This window comes from Octopus sinensis, linkage group LG13, assembly GCF_006345805.1.
Source record: "Octopus sinensis linkage group LG13, ASM634580v1, whole genome shotgun sequence".
Taxonomy (NCBI): Eukaryota; Metazoa; Mollusca; class Cephalopoda; order Octopoda; family Octopodidae; genus Octopus; species Octopus sinensis.
This window is the reverse complement of record NC_043009.1, coordinates 34,269,503-34,284,121: the sequence shown is the minus strand read 5'-3', so window position 1 is coordinate 34,284,121 and position 14,619 is coordinate 34,269,503. Positions and strand designations below refer to the sequence as shown.

Below are 14,619 nucleotides of genomic sequence, written 5' to 3'. Positions count from 1 at the left end.
TCAGTCCTTTGTCAACTCCATGAAGTTCAACATTCTTCACTACTTCATCCCACATCTTGAGGGTCCCTTTTCAACAGGTTCCATCCACCTTTAGCAATTAGCATTTCTTTGTGGAGCTGTCATCAGCTAATGCTGCATCCCATGATGATATCAGTATAATTGTCTTTACTGCACACTACATTTGATACCTTTCATGCTATTTTTTCTCAATGTATTTGCAGTTATACTTGTATATAGATGTTGCACATCCAGTGGAGCATGCTAGCCTAATTTCTTTCAAGCCTTCAAAATCAGGGCTCATGTTTTACTACCATATAACACTGCTGTTTTCATACAAGCATCATACAATCTACCTTTCACTCTGAGAGAGAGGCTTTGGTTACCAACCTGTGTGTGTGTGTGTGTGTGATGACCATCCATTTTCCATGCTGGCATGGGTTGTTGGATGGTTTGACCAGAGCTGGCAAGCAGAAGAGCTGCACCGGGTTCCAATCTGATGTGGTTTGGATGCCCTTCCCAACACCAAAGGATCAAGGCAATTGGTGATTTACTGTGCAAAAATGAGGCCTTAAACGCATATCATTTACGTTCATGCCCCTCACACAATCTGTCCCTGATGGATCTTTATTCCACAACTCATTTTCTTGATACCTACCATTCCCACTTCTTCCATTCCCCTCTATCTATCTGCCACATACACTGATAATACTGTTTTGATTTAATCACTTTTTATAAGGAATTTTTTGTATCTGCATGGACCATATACATATGTGTGCGTGTGTCTGCACAAACACACTTATATAAGGGAGAGAGAGAGATTACAGAGTATTTAATACATTCTATTACATCACATCTTAAAAGTAAAGTTAATTATATTCATCCATTTTCAAGCCTACTACATGTGTGTGCATTGGTGTAATTTTATGTTAATCATTTCTGTCTAGCTCTTATGTCAAATACAAGCACCACACCCACAAATCCATGTTACATTTAATCCAAACATTGAGGATTCATCAACTACTAAGGTAACAAAAACATTAGTGTAGGTGCAATAATAAAAACATATAATAAAACCAAGTAACAGGTAATCAAACAATGAGTGGCTGTACTAGAGCTACGTATTAACAAATACTTATAATGGGGATATTTAAAAGATCTTGAAATTTACACATTAAGTCAATTTTCATCATCGTTTAATGCTCACATCTTGGACGGAATTTGTAGAAGTAGATTTTCTACAACCTGATGTCCTTTCAATTTCCCAAAAAGTTTTCCCTTCGGCCAGACAAGATCTCATGAAGGATTGCAAACAAACTGATGTCAAGACAAAATGCAACACGAACAAATGATGGTATATAAAGAAACAATGATTTCAATTTTTGTTACCTAAATTAAATCTTTGAAATATCTGCACATCTATTATAAAAGGAACTAAGCGGGCAGAAAGAAGAAGCATAATGTCAAAAACTTATAACACAATGTTACTTCATTACACACACACACACACATATATATATATATATATATATATATATATATATATATATATATATATATATATATATGCACACACACATACACCTCACACGTGTGTCTATGTTCGTGTGCGTGTGACCAATTATTAGGCAAACATTTATGCACAAAGAAGCATGTTGCATGCATGTTAGCGATAGAGACGAGTAGAAATTAGTGAATTAAAACGTAAAAAAAAAGACGGAAATTGATCTACATATAATATTGAATGAGAGTCCATTATTAACATCGTATTTAATAATGGAACCAGTTTTGTTCATCGATTTGTCACTCAATAACCTGTTCGATAAAAGTTCAAACTATTAATTTACGACAACTCGAAATTTAGAATCCTTTCTTTTGAGCAAAAATTTAAAAGTGATTCTAAAACAGTTTTATTCATTAAAAAAAAAAACTTTTTTCCCCCCTTTTTGTAGGAGAGAGAGAAAAAAGAAAAACGATCGGAGGACGAACAATCTAGAAATAATATATCTAGACCGGATGGTAAAACAATTTTGTCTGTCGGGGGGGGAATCATTTCCTCTGCCATAATATTCCTAACGGCAACCGTTGCTTTGTCCAGGGTCGAACAAACAAACCTATTATCAAAGGCATTCCAGTCGTGACAATCCCGTCTTTAACAGTTCACACTATCCAATACCTTTTTTAAGCAAATAGGATGTGAAGTAGTAGTTTATGGATAGCTGTTTATAGCAGTTGGAGCCATCATTGGTTCAACTGGAATATTTCAGCTGGCTTACTACAAAAGGGAAGGGGGGAGTCAAAACATGCGACGAAAAATAACGATTTATCACTTACGTGAACAAGATCCTTAATTAAGATTTTTTAATAGGAATGAGAAGGCAGGAATTTCAAACGAGATTGTGTGGAGCTCGTGCATTTTCTCTTAATGGAATTATATATTAAGAAATTTAAATTACAACTAGAAATCGAAACTGGGTCGCGAAGACTAATCCTAGGCTATGGGCATTGAGCAGAACCATTTATCCCAAAGCAAAGCAGACCTTAATACTCTGTACTGTGTTAGAAATGCACACCGATGTTACATTTATTTAGTTATGTTTAATTGTTGCTGCTCGAACAGCCATGTAAGTTATAATACTAATACTGATTAACATTGAGCTATATTGTCTTTTCCGTTAACGAGGGTAATTTGTATCAGGACCTTCGAACCGAAATAGCCGTCCGATTACATTTTAGCTTTAGTAGACGTAATGAACGTACGTACGCGCGCCAGCGTGCATACACACACACACACATATATTCATCTAGCTATTTAATGTATTTATTTCTTCTCGTTAAGTAAAGCACAAAACTTTATATTAAAAGCATAAGCAGAGTATGTGGCGGGTATGCCTATCACGAGGAACCGAGGGTCGAAAATAAAATGCAATGGCTGCAAACGGGTTGCTTGCTGGATGAGCTGTTAGATGGGTTCTTTTTCTATTAATTAAAAGCACAAACGTTTGCTATTTAAAAGGGTGGAAGGCTAGAAACAGAATCTTTGTGGCAGTCATAAATTTCAATAATATGCAATAGTAAAATGAAATGCCTGCAACCATGAACAGTAATCGGGGCGGGCGACTAGATTATTGATTTCTTCATTATACAGGGACAAAGCCCTCAAATTTACAAAGGGAAATATGAGAATCTAACATTCATTCATTTCACCGGAGCATCATAAGTGAAATGGGTACAAACTATTTATTACAGTAAATTTGGTAATGAATTATGTAGCAGTTCATCAGAGCGATTAGGTTAATCCCCGACTGAAGCAGGCCAATCATCAAGTGTTCTAGACGTGATCATCGTTTAGTCTTCACACAAATCAATGTAAGACTACATCATAAAATGCATCACTCCCCTTTAAATATATATATATATATATATATATATATATATAGTCCTTATTACTAGCATGTCAAGCTTTTATATGAAGGTTTTTGATTAAAAGTATACCAGCCATGATCACCCCAAGTCGCTTTACAAGCAGTGAACTACATCATTTCATGTCCATTTTTTTTTAAACGGTGGGTTTGGGTCACTATTTGTAGCAGACTATATTAGCAACAAAAGATACTCCCTCGTTTTTGTGAGTCCATTCTCATCGACGATTTTTTTTATAGGAGTACATGACTTTAATGTACTCAAATTCACTACTACTACTCCTTGTTAAGTGAGGTAAGGAAATGAAATCCAAGCAAACATTTCTTGTGCTAACATGTGCGTTAACTACTTTGATTGCATAGAACAAGGAACTATAATTGGTGAAGGGGGCAGACTTGAGAATTTTGGAAACCTTAACAGGTAATTAAATAAGCAAAGAGGAGAAAATAGCAAATGACCATTTTGTTAAATATGCAAGAAAGCGGTGACTGCTAGATACCGGCGAACAACCCACTTTCCATTTCAGGTCATTCACATGGGTCTCTCGTGCACTTCAGAGAAAAAGGAAATTAATTTGATGAAATTTTATCTTGCTTATGTTTCGTCTATTATAATTCCAATGACACTAGGGTTGTTTTATAGAAGAAAGCTTCAGTTTGAAAGAGACGTTATGTGCTGCCATTAATAAAAATTTGCATTAGGTAAGCTTGTTAAACACAAAGATTCAATGGTTTTTCCCTCAGTGTTTTATTTTAGCTCGTCAAATGCCAGTTCTAATGTACGCTACGTTATGTTTTCGATATTTTTCCTGATCTACAGTCAGTAGACCGACCAACCCTCATAATGTGTCTAATGTGTTCAATAAAATATTTTAATTTGTCTCGTCTATAAAACCTTGTGGTGGTTTTAATGTTTGTGTAATTAAAAAAAAATCCATTAAGTCTTTACATATATATATATATATATGTGTGTGTGTGTGTATGAGAAAATATCGACAGCACAGGAGCTATATTAAAAGTTAGTGGAATTGAATAATGAAATAGCAATCAGAAATGAACAACGGTACCTGCCATTCCCTCAGGTAACACGTTAAAATATCGAGATTTCAAGTTAACATAAAAAAGGAGGAGGGCGGTGAGCAATGACGCTGTTATATATAATTACTTACAACAACAAGGTAGCGAACTGAAATTAGCAAATACATTATTAAGTTTGAGTAGTGGAGATTTCGAAAATAATTCAATAAAATTAATTATTATTATTATTGTAAAGTTACTTACTCATTGACAATGGAAAATGATAGCCACTTCCACTCACTGTTGCCGGTTCACACGTAATCTTATCATGTGGTCTGCACCAACTAACGTGGTGGCATTCGATTGGTTGATTAAACTGACGCTAGACAGAACAGACTTTCGCGTACGCGTGTGATCGTGTGTATGTGTTCAAAACTATTTTATATTTCATGTTTTAATGCTGCAACTTTCGGCAATTAATTATTTTAAAATAATATTAGGTCTTTCTAACAGAAAATTATTTCTTCTTCTTCTTCATTATTCAATGAATCTGAAATCTTTATTGGAAACGATTGGATTTTATTCATCGAAAGAAAACAATTTGCAAGAGTAAACAATAAAAAGAAAGAAATTCGTAAATAAATAAACAAAATAAAGGGTTATGCATCAATTCTACATTGCACCAAGGAACACTGGTGCACCTTTGGAAAGTTTTGAGGCAACCTACTGGATTGCATTTAGTTACATCGCTGTGTCGATGTTTTATCAGTCATTCATAGATATATATCGTTTCTTTGATATGCCAACAAACTCCCAAATACTTAAAACTACCAGCACACTTAAATCTAATTATTTTCAGAGCTTTCTTTTCTTATATACATTTATTGATTAATTTTCTCATTATTAAATCATTATCGTTTCTTCCCCCCCCCCCCACGTGTGTCTTGGGAGACAAGTCCAAGGGAAATAATTCTATCGTGTTTTTTTTTTACTCCCCCCACTTCGAACATACAAATTCCTCGGAAAAATATGATTATGTTGAATTGATTGATATACCATGATCAGCAAAACTCCAAACGTGTTGGATATTTTGACTACTTTGAAGAGGACAAGTCAACTAGTCGTTGATTTTTTCCTTTTTTTTTACAAGCTTTTTTAGATTAACACCTGGCGTTAGATTTTGAATCTCACCTGGTCGCACAAGTCGTTCCAAGGCACAAATATTGTAAATAATCAACTCTACTCTGTCATATCATCCAAAGCTGAATATTTAGCTTCAATTTTCTTGCAAGCCCTTTTCATTAATAACAGTTAGTATTAACATTTTTAATGCAGAAAATATCAAAAAGCTAACAAGAATAAAAAAATTATGTAGATGGAAAATTTTTTTGAAGCTTCAATGAATATAGTACTTAACTCCAGGCATGTTTTAGCCTCTTCATCAAAGAATAAACTTCTTTCTGCTGATGAGAGAATCATTGGACTTTGGAAGAAAGTAGGAAAGTAGAAATATGCTGAAAGAAATAACCTGTACCTTTTGACCTACAGATTTAAAAAATAACTTTTTGTAACTAAACACTTTCAAACTTTGGACACTGGTAGAATGTCATATAAAACATCTTTTACTGTTAGCATTTTTGAGAAAAACTTATATTTACGAAGTTATTTCACGTTAAATTTCTCGCATTTCGGTAAGATTCAAAATACCAGTTATTATCAGATATCAGAAAGTTTGTAAATTCTTTCTTTTTGCAAAAAGTTAAAAGAAAACGTTGCAAGGAAAGGCTTATAAGCTATTTCAACAATGCAATCTTCTTTATTGGACTTTGAAATCTTTTTATGAATTTGCACATTTGTTCATACAAACTTATTCAGAGAACAAGCAAAGACTGAAATGATAAAAAGCATATAGAAAAATTTATTTCAAGGATAAAATTCAAACAATCGTTTTTTTTTAAAGACATGAACACAGAGGAGCCAATAAGAGAGGACTTCTATATGGTAACTTAACCTGCAAGAAATAGTAGTCACATTCATTTAAAGTCATACTCCCCTGTCTTTAGCAAAAGTATTAAAAAAAAAATGGATGCATTGGTTAATGTGCTTCTAAATAAATTATGCATGAAAAAGTGTTACAGTACTGGTCAGAAGACTTTTGATTATAAGTCTGTTTTGTTGGGATGTGTTCATAAACTGTTTGACCTAAATTTTGTAGGAAAGAGTCATACTTAATTCAACTTATTACAAGATATTATTGATACTTATTGATACTTAGAGTAAGGTTTACAATGAAGAATAAGTCATGAGAATATTATAACTTTTTGAAAATGATTAAAGATGAAAAGTTTCCAAAATGAAATTTTTATTTATTTATTAATTGGCATGACATAAATTTCTCTTCCTCTCAGAAAAATTATTTATTCCACTTTATAAATCTTTTGTACTTGCAACTTGTCAACACATGCTATCACGGCCGGCACCAGGTTCTACTGTTTTACTTTGGATGTCTCTAAATCTCTAACTAGTCAAAAGGATCCTTAAGCTTCTATATCTTCCTTTTCCAGACTGTTTTGCTTGAAATCTGAAGTTGCTAAAATCTAACCTCAGTTGAAGAGAGCATTCATGAGCTTTATGGTGAGAACATAGTCAACCTGGTTTGTGTGGCCACCAGATTGATAGGTGATCAGGTGACTGGCTCATTTTCTGGAGCAGAGTTGCATATCATTAGGTTATTTCTTCACAATACTCTTATAGCTTTGTTCCCTGCTGGAATCACTCCATAGCCCAGTAGCAGATCTACAATATTGTGACCAGCAACAGTAGGGTCAAAGAATTTTTGTGCCCTTGCAAGGAACTCCAGCTTGAGGTCCTGATAGCCCAGATGGTGGAGTTGTGATGTGGAGTCCTTAAAAATGAGTCTGAAAGTGAGCCCTCTTTCCACCAGAAATGAGGTGTGGGTAATCACCGATATCTTTGTTGACATGGTTATCCATTGCAGATCGCTACAAATATTTTCCAGGCTATGCTTATACTTTTAGAGTTACATGGGTTGAAACTTAGGGAAGAGTTATATACATGCATGATGCATCATTAAGATACAAATGAAAATTACAAAATACTCTTTTGTCTGCTTTTTGTAGCAACAGTTTTGTCATATGACAGCTTCCTTGCAATGTCATTTTCTAAAGACAATATGCATAAGGAATTTAAGTGCTCTTCAGTCATGGTAGACCAAAATTTATGCTTAACAAAGGAAAGCTTTGAGGAACTCCTTTCTGCTTCACAGCTCATGACAGGCATTGTCAAGTATGGATTATGTGCAGTGGTAATATTAGAGGACACTTCAATTAATTGTTGCTCATAAGTAAGCTGAAGAATTCATATGCGTTGCATTTTAGATGGTGTGTTATCTCCTGTGTTCCGGAATTTCCTAAGGTGTAAATACCCTTTGAACTGATAACACTCATTTATTAATTTGTGGTAAACATCATCTTTGTAATGCAATGTTATAAGTTTGATACTGTTCTCATCAGGTTCTAAATTGTTCATCAATTCTGAGAGGAAATTGAACCTTTTCGCAATCTGCTCATATGGGTCCATTCTCTTGCTCAACTGGATTTTCAAGCAGCCATAGACTTGATTTAGAACTTCTATTCTAAATTTTTCAGCTCCTTTCAAAGAAGCCCTATCACTTGTTCTAACTGCAAATTTCTTTGTAACAATGTGTTTGGAAACATCAGAATAATTTGAGGTGACATATTCATATAAACCTTTTGCTACTGATTCATAGTGTGCAATTCTATTGGCTGAATTTTCTCGTAGTTCTTTAACAAATGAAAGCAAAGATGCTAGCAGAAGGTAACTTTCAAATACATCAGACCTAGAGGTTTGGAGTTTCTTACTTGTTTTGTCAAAACTCTCTGTTACTTCTTCCCAAACGACTGTTAAAACAGCATATTCCAATTTTACCAACTTGTGGTATAAATTCTTTGCATCTTGTTTACATTCAGGCTTCTCTTCAGAGTCTTCAAGCATATGTTTGGGAGTTTGTTAAATATCTATATCCATTTTTAATTGCCCAGACTGCTTCATAGTGTGCAGACCATCTAGTTACACTTAAGCTCCTTAGATTGGCCTGTGTGTTCAAAATCCCTCATCTTCAAGGAAGAAAACATACAGCTGCTTCAAGATGCCAAATGGTCAACAACTTCAGGTACAGTAGACACTGCTTTTTACCAAACAAGGTTGAGTTAATAGCTTCCACATGGTACATAATCTGCATACCTGTTAATGATTTTAAGAAGTGCTTGCAGCCCTTTCTCTGAGTCCTTCATGTTGGGAGCATTATCGTATGACTGACCATGGATATTTTTAAGTGAAAGCTTATGCTCCTCCAGAAATTGTTATTCTGTTGAGTAAGGTCGTGGATGAATGTTTTTCTATTGGCAAAAATGCTAAAAATCTCTCACAGAGTTTTCCATTATAACAGTATTGAACCACAATTACCAGCTGGTCAACATGTATCATGTTAGGTGTAGAGTCAACAATAATTGAGTAGTATTTGATGTCTAGGTTGTTGATCTGATTCAACACTTCATCTTTCACATGTTTTCCCATGATTTCTGTCAATTCTTCATACACAGATTTGGATAGGTAAGTAATATTTACTTTTCCATTTTTACATTTCCCTAAATGTTCATGTAAAAATGGGTCAAACTTCACAATAGACTCAAGGCCCCCTCCCCATGAAATTTCTATTATCTGCGTAGCTCTACTTTTCCTCATGATCTTTAAATGCTAAACCTCTTTCACTTAAAAACTATAAAACTGCTATAAGTCTTTTTAGTTCTTCAAAATAGTACTGTATGTTTTTTCTCAACTGTTCCTCAAATTGCTGATCCACAAGGGTTTCATTTGACTTTTGTGTTAGCCAGCTCAACATCGCCCTGTTATTTTTCATGCTGTCTTCATGATTTTCGAGAGTTCAGAGTATATTCATCCAATCAGAAAACCCACCTGTTGTAAGTGATATTTGGCATTTAGAAGAGAGTTTGCTCTTTGAGTAAACTAACCAGAATCTCTTCACAGTCTGACCATTTTTCAATCTTTTTTTTCAAAGAACTTGCTTGAGAAACTTTGATTTTGCTGTTTGTAAATCTTGTTGGACTCAGTATATACATTATCTGGTTTTTTATTTTGAAAAAAAAAAAACTGATGACTTGCATTAAACAGTTTTGTTTGAAATCATTATCAATTGTTACAAGCCTGTTTGCCATGTCACTGTATTCTTTGAAATCACTAAATTTGCCTCTTGTTTCCTTTTTCTGCGCTCTTTTTTCTTGAAGTTCTTGACCACCGTGATCATCATCTGCATCAAAAGTGTCAATAGTAGGTTGATTATTGCAATACAGAGCACTCATGGCTTGTACCCTATCATTGATTTCACTGGTGCTTGCATAGCTTGTTTCAGTTGCAGGTGATGACAAACTTTTACTTGACATTGTAAAATAGTTTGATAGTTTTTAACGTTTAGAAATTTCGTTGGATTACTTTTCTTTGAATTAGTGTTTCTGGTATCTGCTGAATTACTTTCATGAAGACATTGCTATTCCTCTTGGGGCCTAGACCTATGTGAAAAGCAAATTGGGGTAATATTTTCACTAGCCACAGGGAGATGGAGATCAATCAAGATAAGGGTCCACAACTTAATATATAGTCATAAATTTAAGAATTGTTCATTTTGTACAAGGTGATATTCAAACAATTTTTAAAGTAGGAAAATTGCTTTGTTACTGAACAGATTGTAAGTCCAAAATTAGGAGACAAACCCTTTCATTGGTCATTAAATAATGGTGTGTAAATAAGAATTCTTATCTCTACCATGCTGATGTAGTAGTAGTAGACATATTTGACAATGGGAGGGGCAGGGCTAAAGATTCCAAAATAATTCAAGTCATCTGTACTTTTATTTTTATGCTACTCCACACTGGCAGAAACATCAGGTGAACAACATGTGGCCAGACTCTGTGTAAGAGTATGATATGATGTCCACTAAGACTGGTAACAGCAATCTGCATGGAAAAATACAAAAACAAAAAAATTGAAAAAATTAGGTTGCTTCAGAGGAGGCCCCTCCAAGATTAGGGACCCTGAAGCTTAAGCTTCATTAGTTTTATGGTAGATCTACCACTGCCATTGCCTCCATGCATTCCATGGAGGCTATCTCGATGCCACCCAATATGACCATTGGAAACACCAGACATGAAAATGAGGTCAATATCATTTGTCAATGAGGAAGTCTGCAAAAGGATATAAAAATTGATCTTTTTATTTGTCTGGCAATTTCAGTCGAGTTGTATATGCAGAAATAATAGTTGCTGTTCTATTTTGCAAAACTAGTCTAAGTGTAAGTATCCTATCATACACTCTGCCCACTTTAATCACCTTATCTACTCATTTCTCAGCTAAAAGAATACCCACACACCCTACCCCATTATTATTGCCTTCACACAAGATTTTATACCTATGTTCTTTACCTGTGAGGAACCTGGCCAAAGCATACTTCCATCTTACTGCTTGAACCAACACACATCTCCAGTCTAGCATCTCCCAAAATCTGTGCCCTTATGTCTGAGTCAGAAATCAATGCTAATATATTATTATGTCATTTTACATATTTTATTTCTGTAGTAAGAAGTTTGCTTCCTAACCATATGGTTCTGGGTTCAGTTCCACTGCATGGCATCTTGGGTAAATGTGTATTCGGACTTATCTGAATAGAAAATTGTCCCATATACACTACAATGATCCTCTCTCCAGATATGCAAAACTTTTCCTCAGCCATGCACTTCTTTTTCTTCCTCAGTCGTTCGTTTCCTTTTCCTGGAACCTCTCTGGAGGGGAAAGTGATGTAATGGTTCATGCAGGCATGGCATGGATTCAACCTTTGATAGCCAAATTTCACTTAACAGCTCAACAACACTTTTCTCACGGTAAAACAATAGTTTTTTCTGTGAGTGACAGCAGTTACATTTGCCAGATGCCTTCGCTAAGCAGAATAATGTCTTAGCCACTTGACCCTTCTAACCTCTTCTAGGCCACCAAAAACTAGGATAGAGATAACAAACCACCAACGAAATCTATCATTCTCAACAATATGTCTCTCCTTCTAACTAGTTTGGAAAATTATAAATACTAAAACCACTGTAGGAAATGGTTAGTTGGCAAAAAGGAGATGATGTGGAGGCGACCACAGGCAGAATCTAGTTAGTGAGATATTTCAACTGAGAGAGGCTTACAGTGAGAATGTCAACTATGATTCAGTGTCTCATAACACCATAGCTGTTTAAATGTCAGGCACAATGAATTTTATCGACTTCCTACACTTAACATTCACTCTATTTTCCTCTAATTCCTAGTTAGGCATCTAGCAGTTGACCTAACATAACCAGCAGCCGCATACAAGAAAAGATAGATATTGTTTTTGTATGGTACACACACTTGCCCATTGAAGCAAGGCATTATACGAAGTAACAGTAAATAAGTATTTGTTTAAAATTTCGATTGCTGTTCTTCTTCCATCTTGCATACTGGCAACCAACACCTTAACAACAACCATTACAAGTGTTTTTTACTATAGTCCCAGGGTGAACAAAGACTTGTAAGTGGGTTTGGTAGCTGGCAACTGAAAGAAGTCTGTCATATATATATATATATATATATATATATAGAGGGAGAGAGAGATAGATAGATAGATATATATATATATATGATGTGGTACTCCATCGGTTACAACGATGAGGGTTCCAGTTGATCTGATCAACGCAACAGCCTACTCGTGAAATTAACGTGCAAGTGGCTGAGCACTCCTCAGACACATGTACCCTTAATGTAGTTCAGCATGACACAGAGTGTCACAAGTCTGGCCCTTCAAAATACAGGTACAACAAAAACAGAAAGAAAGAAAGAATTAGGGAAAGTTGTGGCAAAAGAGTACAGCAGTTGAACCTGATTATGCCATTTATTCATCTATCAAGCATGAAGTACTCAGTAGGACATCTCTTTCTGTCGAGCGCTATTTTTACACTCATCAATGATGAACATTTGGGAAACAGAAGACCAACAGAATTTCTTTATTGCATTTGCAACCTAACAGACGTATCTCTAGAAGACATCTCTCTTCTTAAGCAGCTATTTTTCTTGCACCTAATCACTCATGTTCAAGCAATTTTGGCACCCATTGTTGAGGGAATTCAGTAGACCAGATCAGTAATTCAGCTGATAAAATTATGCAATTCTCAGGAAATTTGCCTGCAGCCAACTGAGTCATTGCCACGTTTTCTTCTTCATCAACGGCTACAGCTCCAGCCAACAGCAGATCTACTCAGTTGGCAATTCTAGAAGCTATTTTAAACCTGACCAAGCAAGTCTAGAGGTTGTGTTCATCCTGAAGTTTCCAGTATCACAGTCGTTCAACCAGTCATGGCTGGCGTTCTTCGTTTCTCACCTCGCCACATGCTTTTTGTTGGTACCATGACCATTTTGGTGTGCAAAGGTGCAGAAATGCATTCCACCATGTTCTTATGCTCACCAGAATAACTAACTCGGAAGATGCTGAGCACGTCAGTCGTTCCCTGCAGCTCTACTACAAATCGTGCATTTTTTTTAATCAAAGACCACATCTCACATAAACATTTTCTAGTTGACTCAGGTACTTCCTGCAGCTTATGGCCAGTGAAGTTTGTCACGAATAGGCCTCCTTTCACACAAATTTCACTCCAAGCCATCAATTGTTTGCCTATTCAGACAGATATCTCTCTCCCTGGATTTGGCACTCCGAAGAGACTTCAAATGGATCTTCATGATTGCCAACCTGCCTTACCCTATTCTTGGGGCAGATTTCCTCCACCACTTCTCGTGGATGATCGTAGACAGTGTTTGTTGGATAGCAACAGATTTATTGATTCCTGGTTGCAGAGCAGTTACATCCACTGTAAGCCTGTTGTTTTTCATTGCTGTATCGGGTGATACATATCACACACATTTGAATTCTTTTCCTGAGCTGACCGACCTAAATTTCCATATGAGTAATCCTGTCCACTCTACGAGGCATTTCATCAATACTACCAGTCCACCAGATTTTGCTCGTCCTCGACATTTACCTCCAGATAAAAACAAGGCTGTGAAATTCGAATTTAACCACACGCTGCAGCTGGGGTTTATTCATCCTTCAACTAGCCACTGTTCTTCACCCCTTCATTTGATTCGAAAAGGATCTACTGATTTTCGTCCAGTCGGGGACTACAGGCAGTTAAATACTATTACACTACCGGATAGATATCCCATTATGCACCTGCCAGATTTTTCTTCCACCTTGCATGGATGCACCATTTTTGACCTCACCCGGGCATATCATCAAAAACTTGGATGACATACCAATAACTGCTGTCACTACACCTTTTGGTTCCTTTGAATTTCTTTCCATCCCTTTTGGTTTGTGGAATACCGCTAGCACATTCCAGAGGTTTATAGGTGAAGTCATTCATGGTTTGGACTTCGCCTATGCTTATATCAATAACTTACTCAGCATCAGTTCTTCTAAGGAGGAACATATTCAGCATCTAACGCTGCTTTTCCAGCGTCTCAGTGACTACCAAGTGGAAATTACTATCCCAAGTGTGTATTTGGTTCTTCATCTTTGGAATTTTGGGGTCACATCATTGATGACGATGGTATTTGACCCATTCCAAAGAAGGTACAAGCTATTCAGAATCTTCTTGCTCCCACTTCTCTTAAGCAGCTTCACCATTTCCTGGAATTGGTAAATTTTTACCAACATTTATCCCACACTGTGCGGAAAAATTGGTCCCCATCACTAATCTCTTGAAGGACCACAAGAAAAAGAATGAGGTTATCTCCCTATCACCGTCACTTACCGAGATTTTTGAAACTGTCAAAAATGAGCTTGCTAAAGTATTGTTATTGGCACACCCCAAATCTGATGAAAAGCTTTTACTTGCTGTTGATGCTGTATTACAGCAACCTCATTAAGAAAATCTACAACCTTTGGCATTCTATTCTTGCCAGCCAAGACATGCTATAGCACTTCTGGCAGAGAACTTAGCGATTTACCTAGCTGTCAAACACTTGTGTCATTTTCTCGAGGGAAGAGATTTCACTATAT

At 35.9% G+C, this 14,619-nt stretch overlaps 1 protein-coding gene across 4 annotated transcripts in view; it reads right to left on the bottom strand.

Moving 5' to 3' along the window:
• LOC115218347 (calnexin) overlaps window positions 1-4,849 on the bottom strand; it is a 63,697-nt gene extending 58,848 nt beyond the window's left edge. For all 4 annotated transcript variants that reach the window (XM_029788107.2, XM_029788106.2, XM_036508298.1 and 1 more), the window contains exon 1: window positions 4,701-4,849. In XM_029788107.2, the coding sequence (XP_029643967.1) occupies window positions 4,701-4,704 (4 nt within the window). In that variant the 5' untranslated portion in view covers window positions 4,705-4,849. The remainder of the gene's footprint in view (window positions 1-4,700) is intronic.
• Between the last annotated feature and the right edge of the window lie 9,770 nt (window positions 4,850-14,619).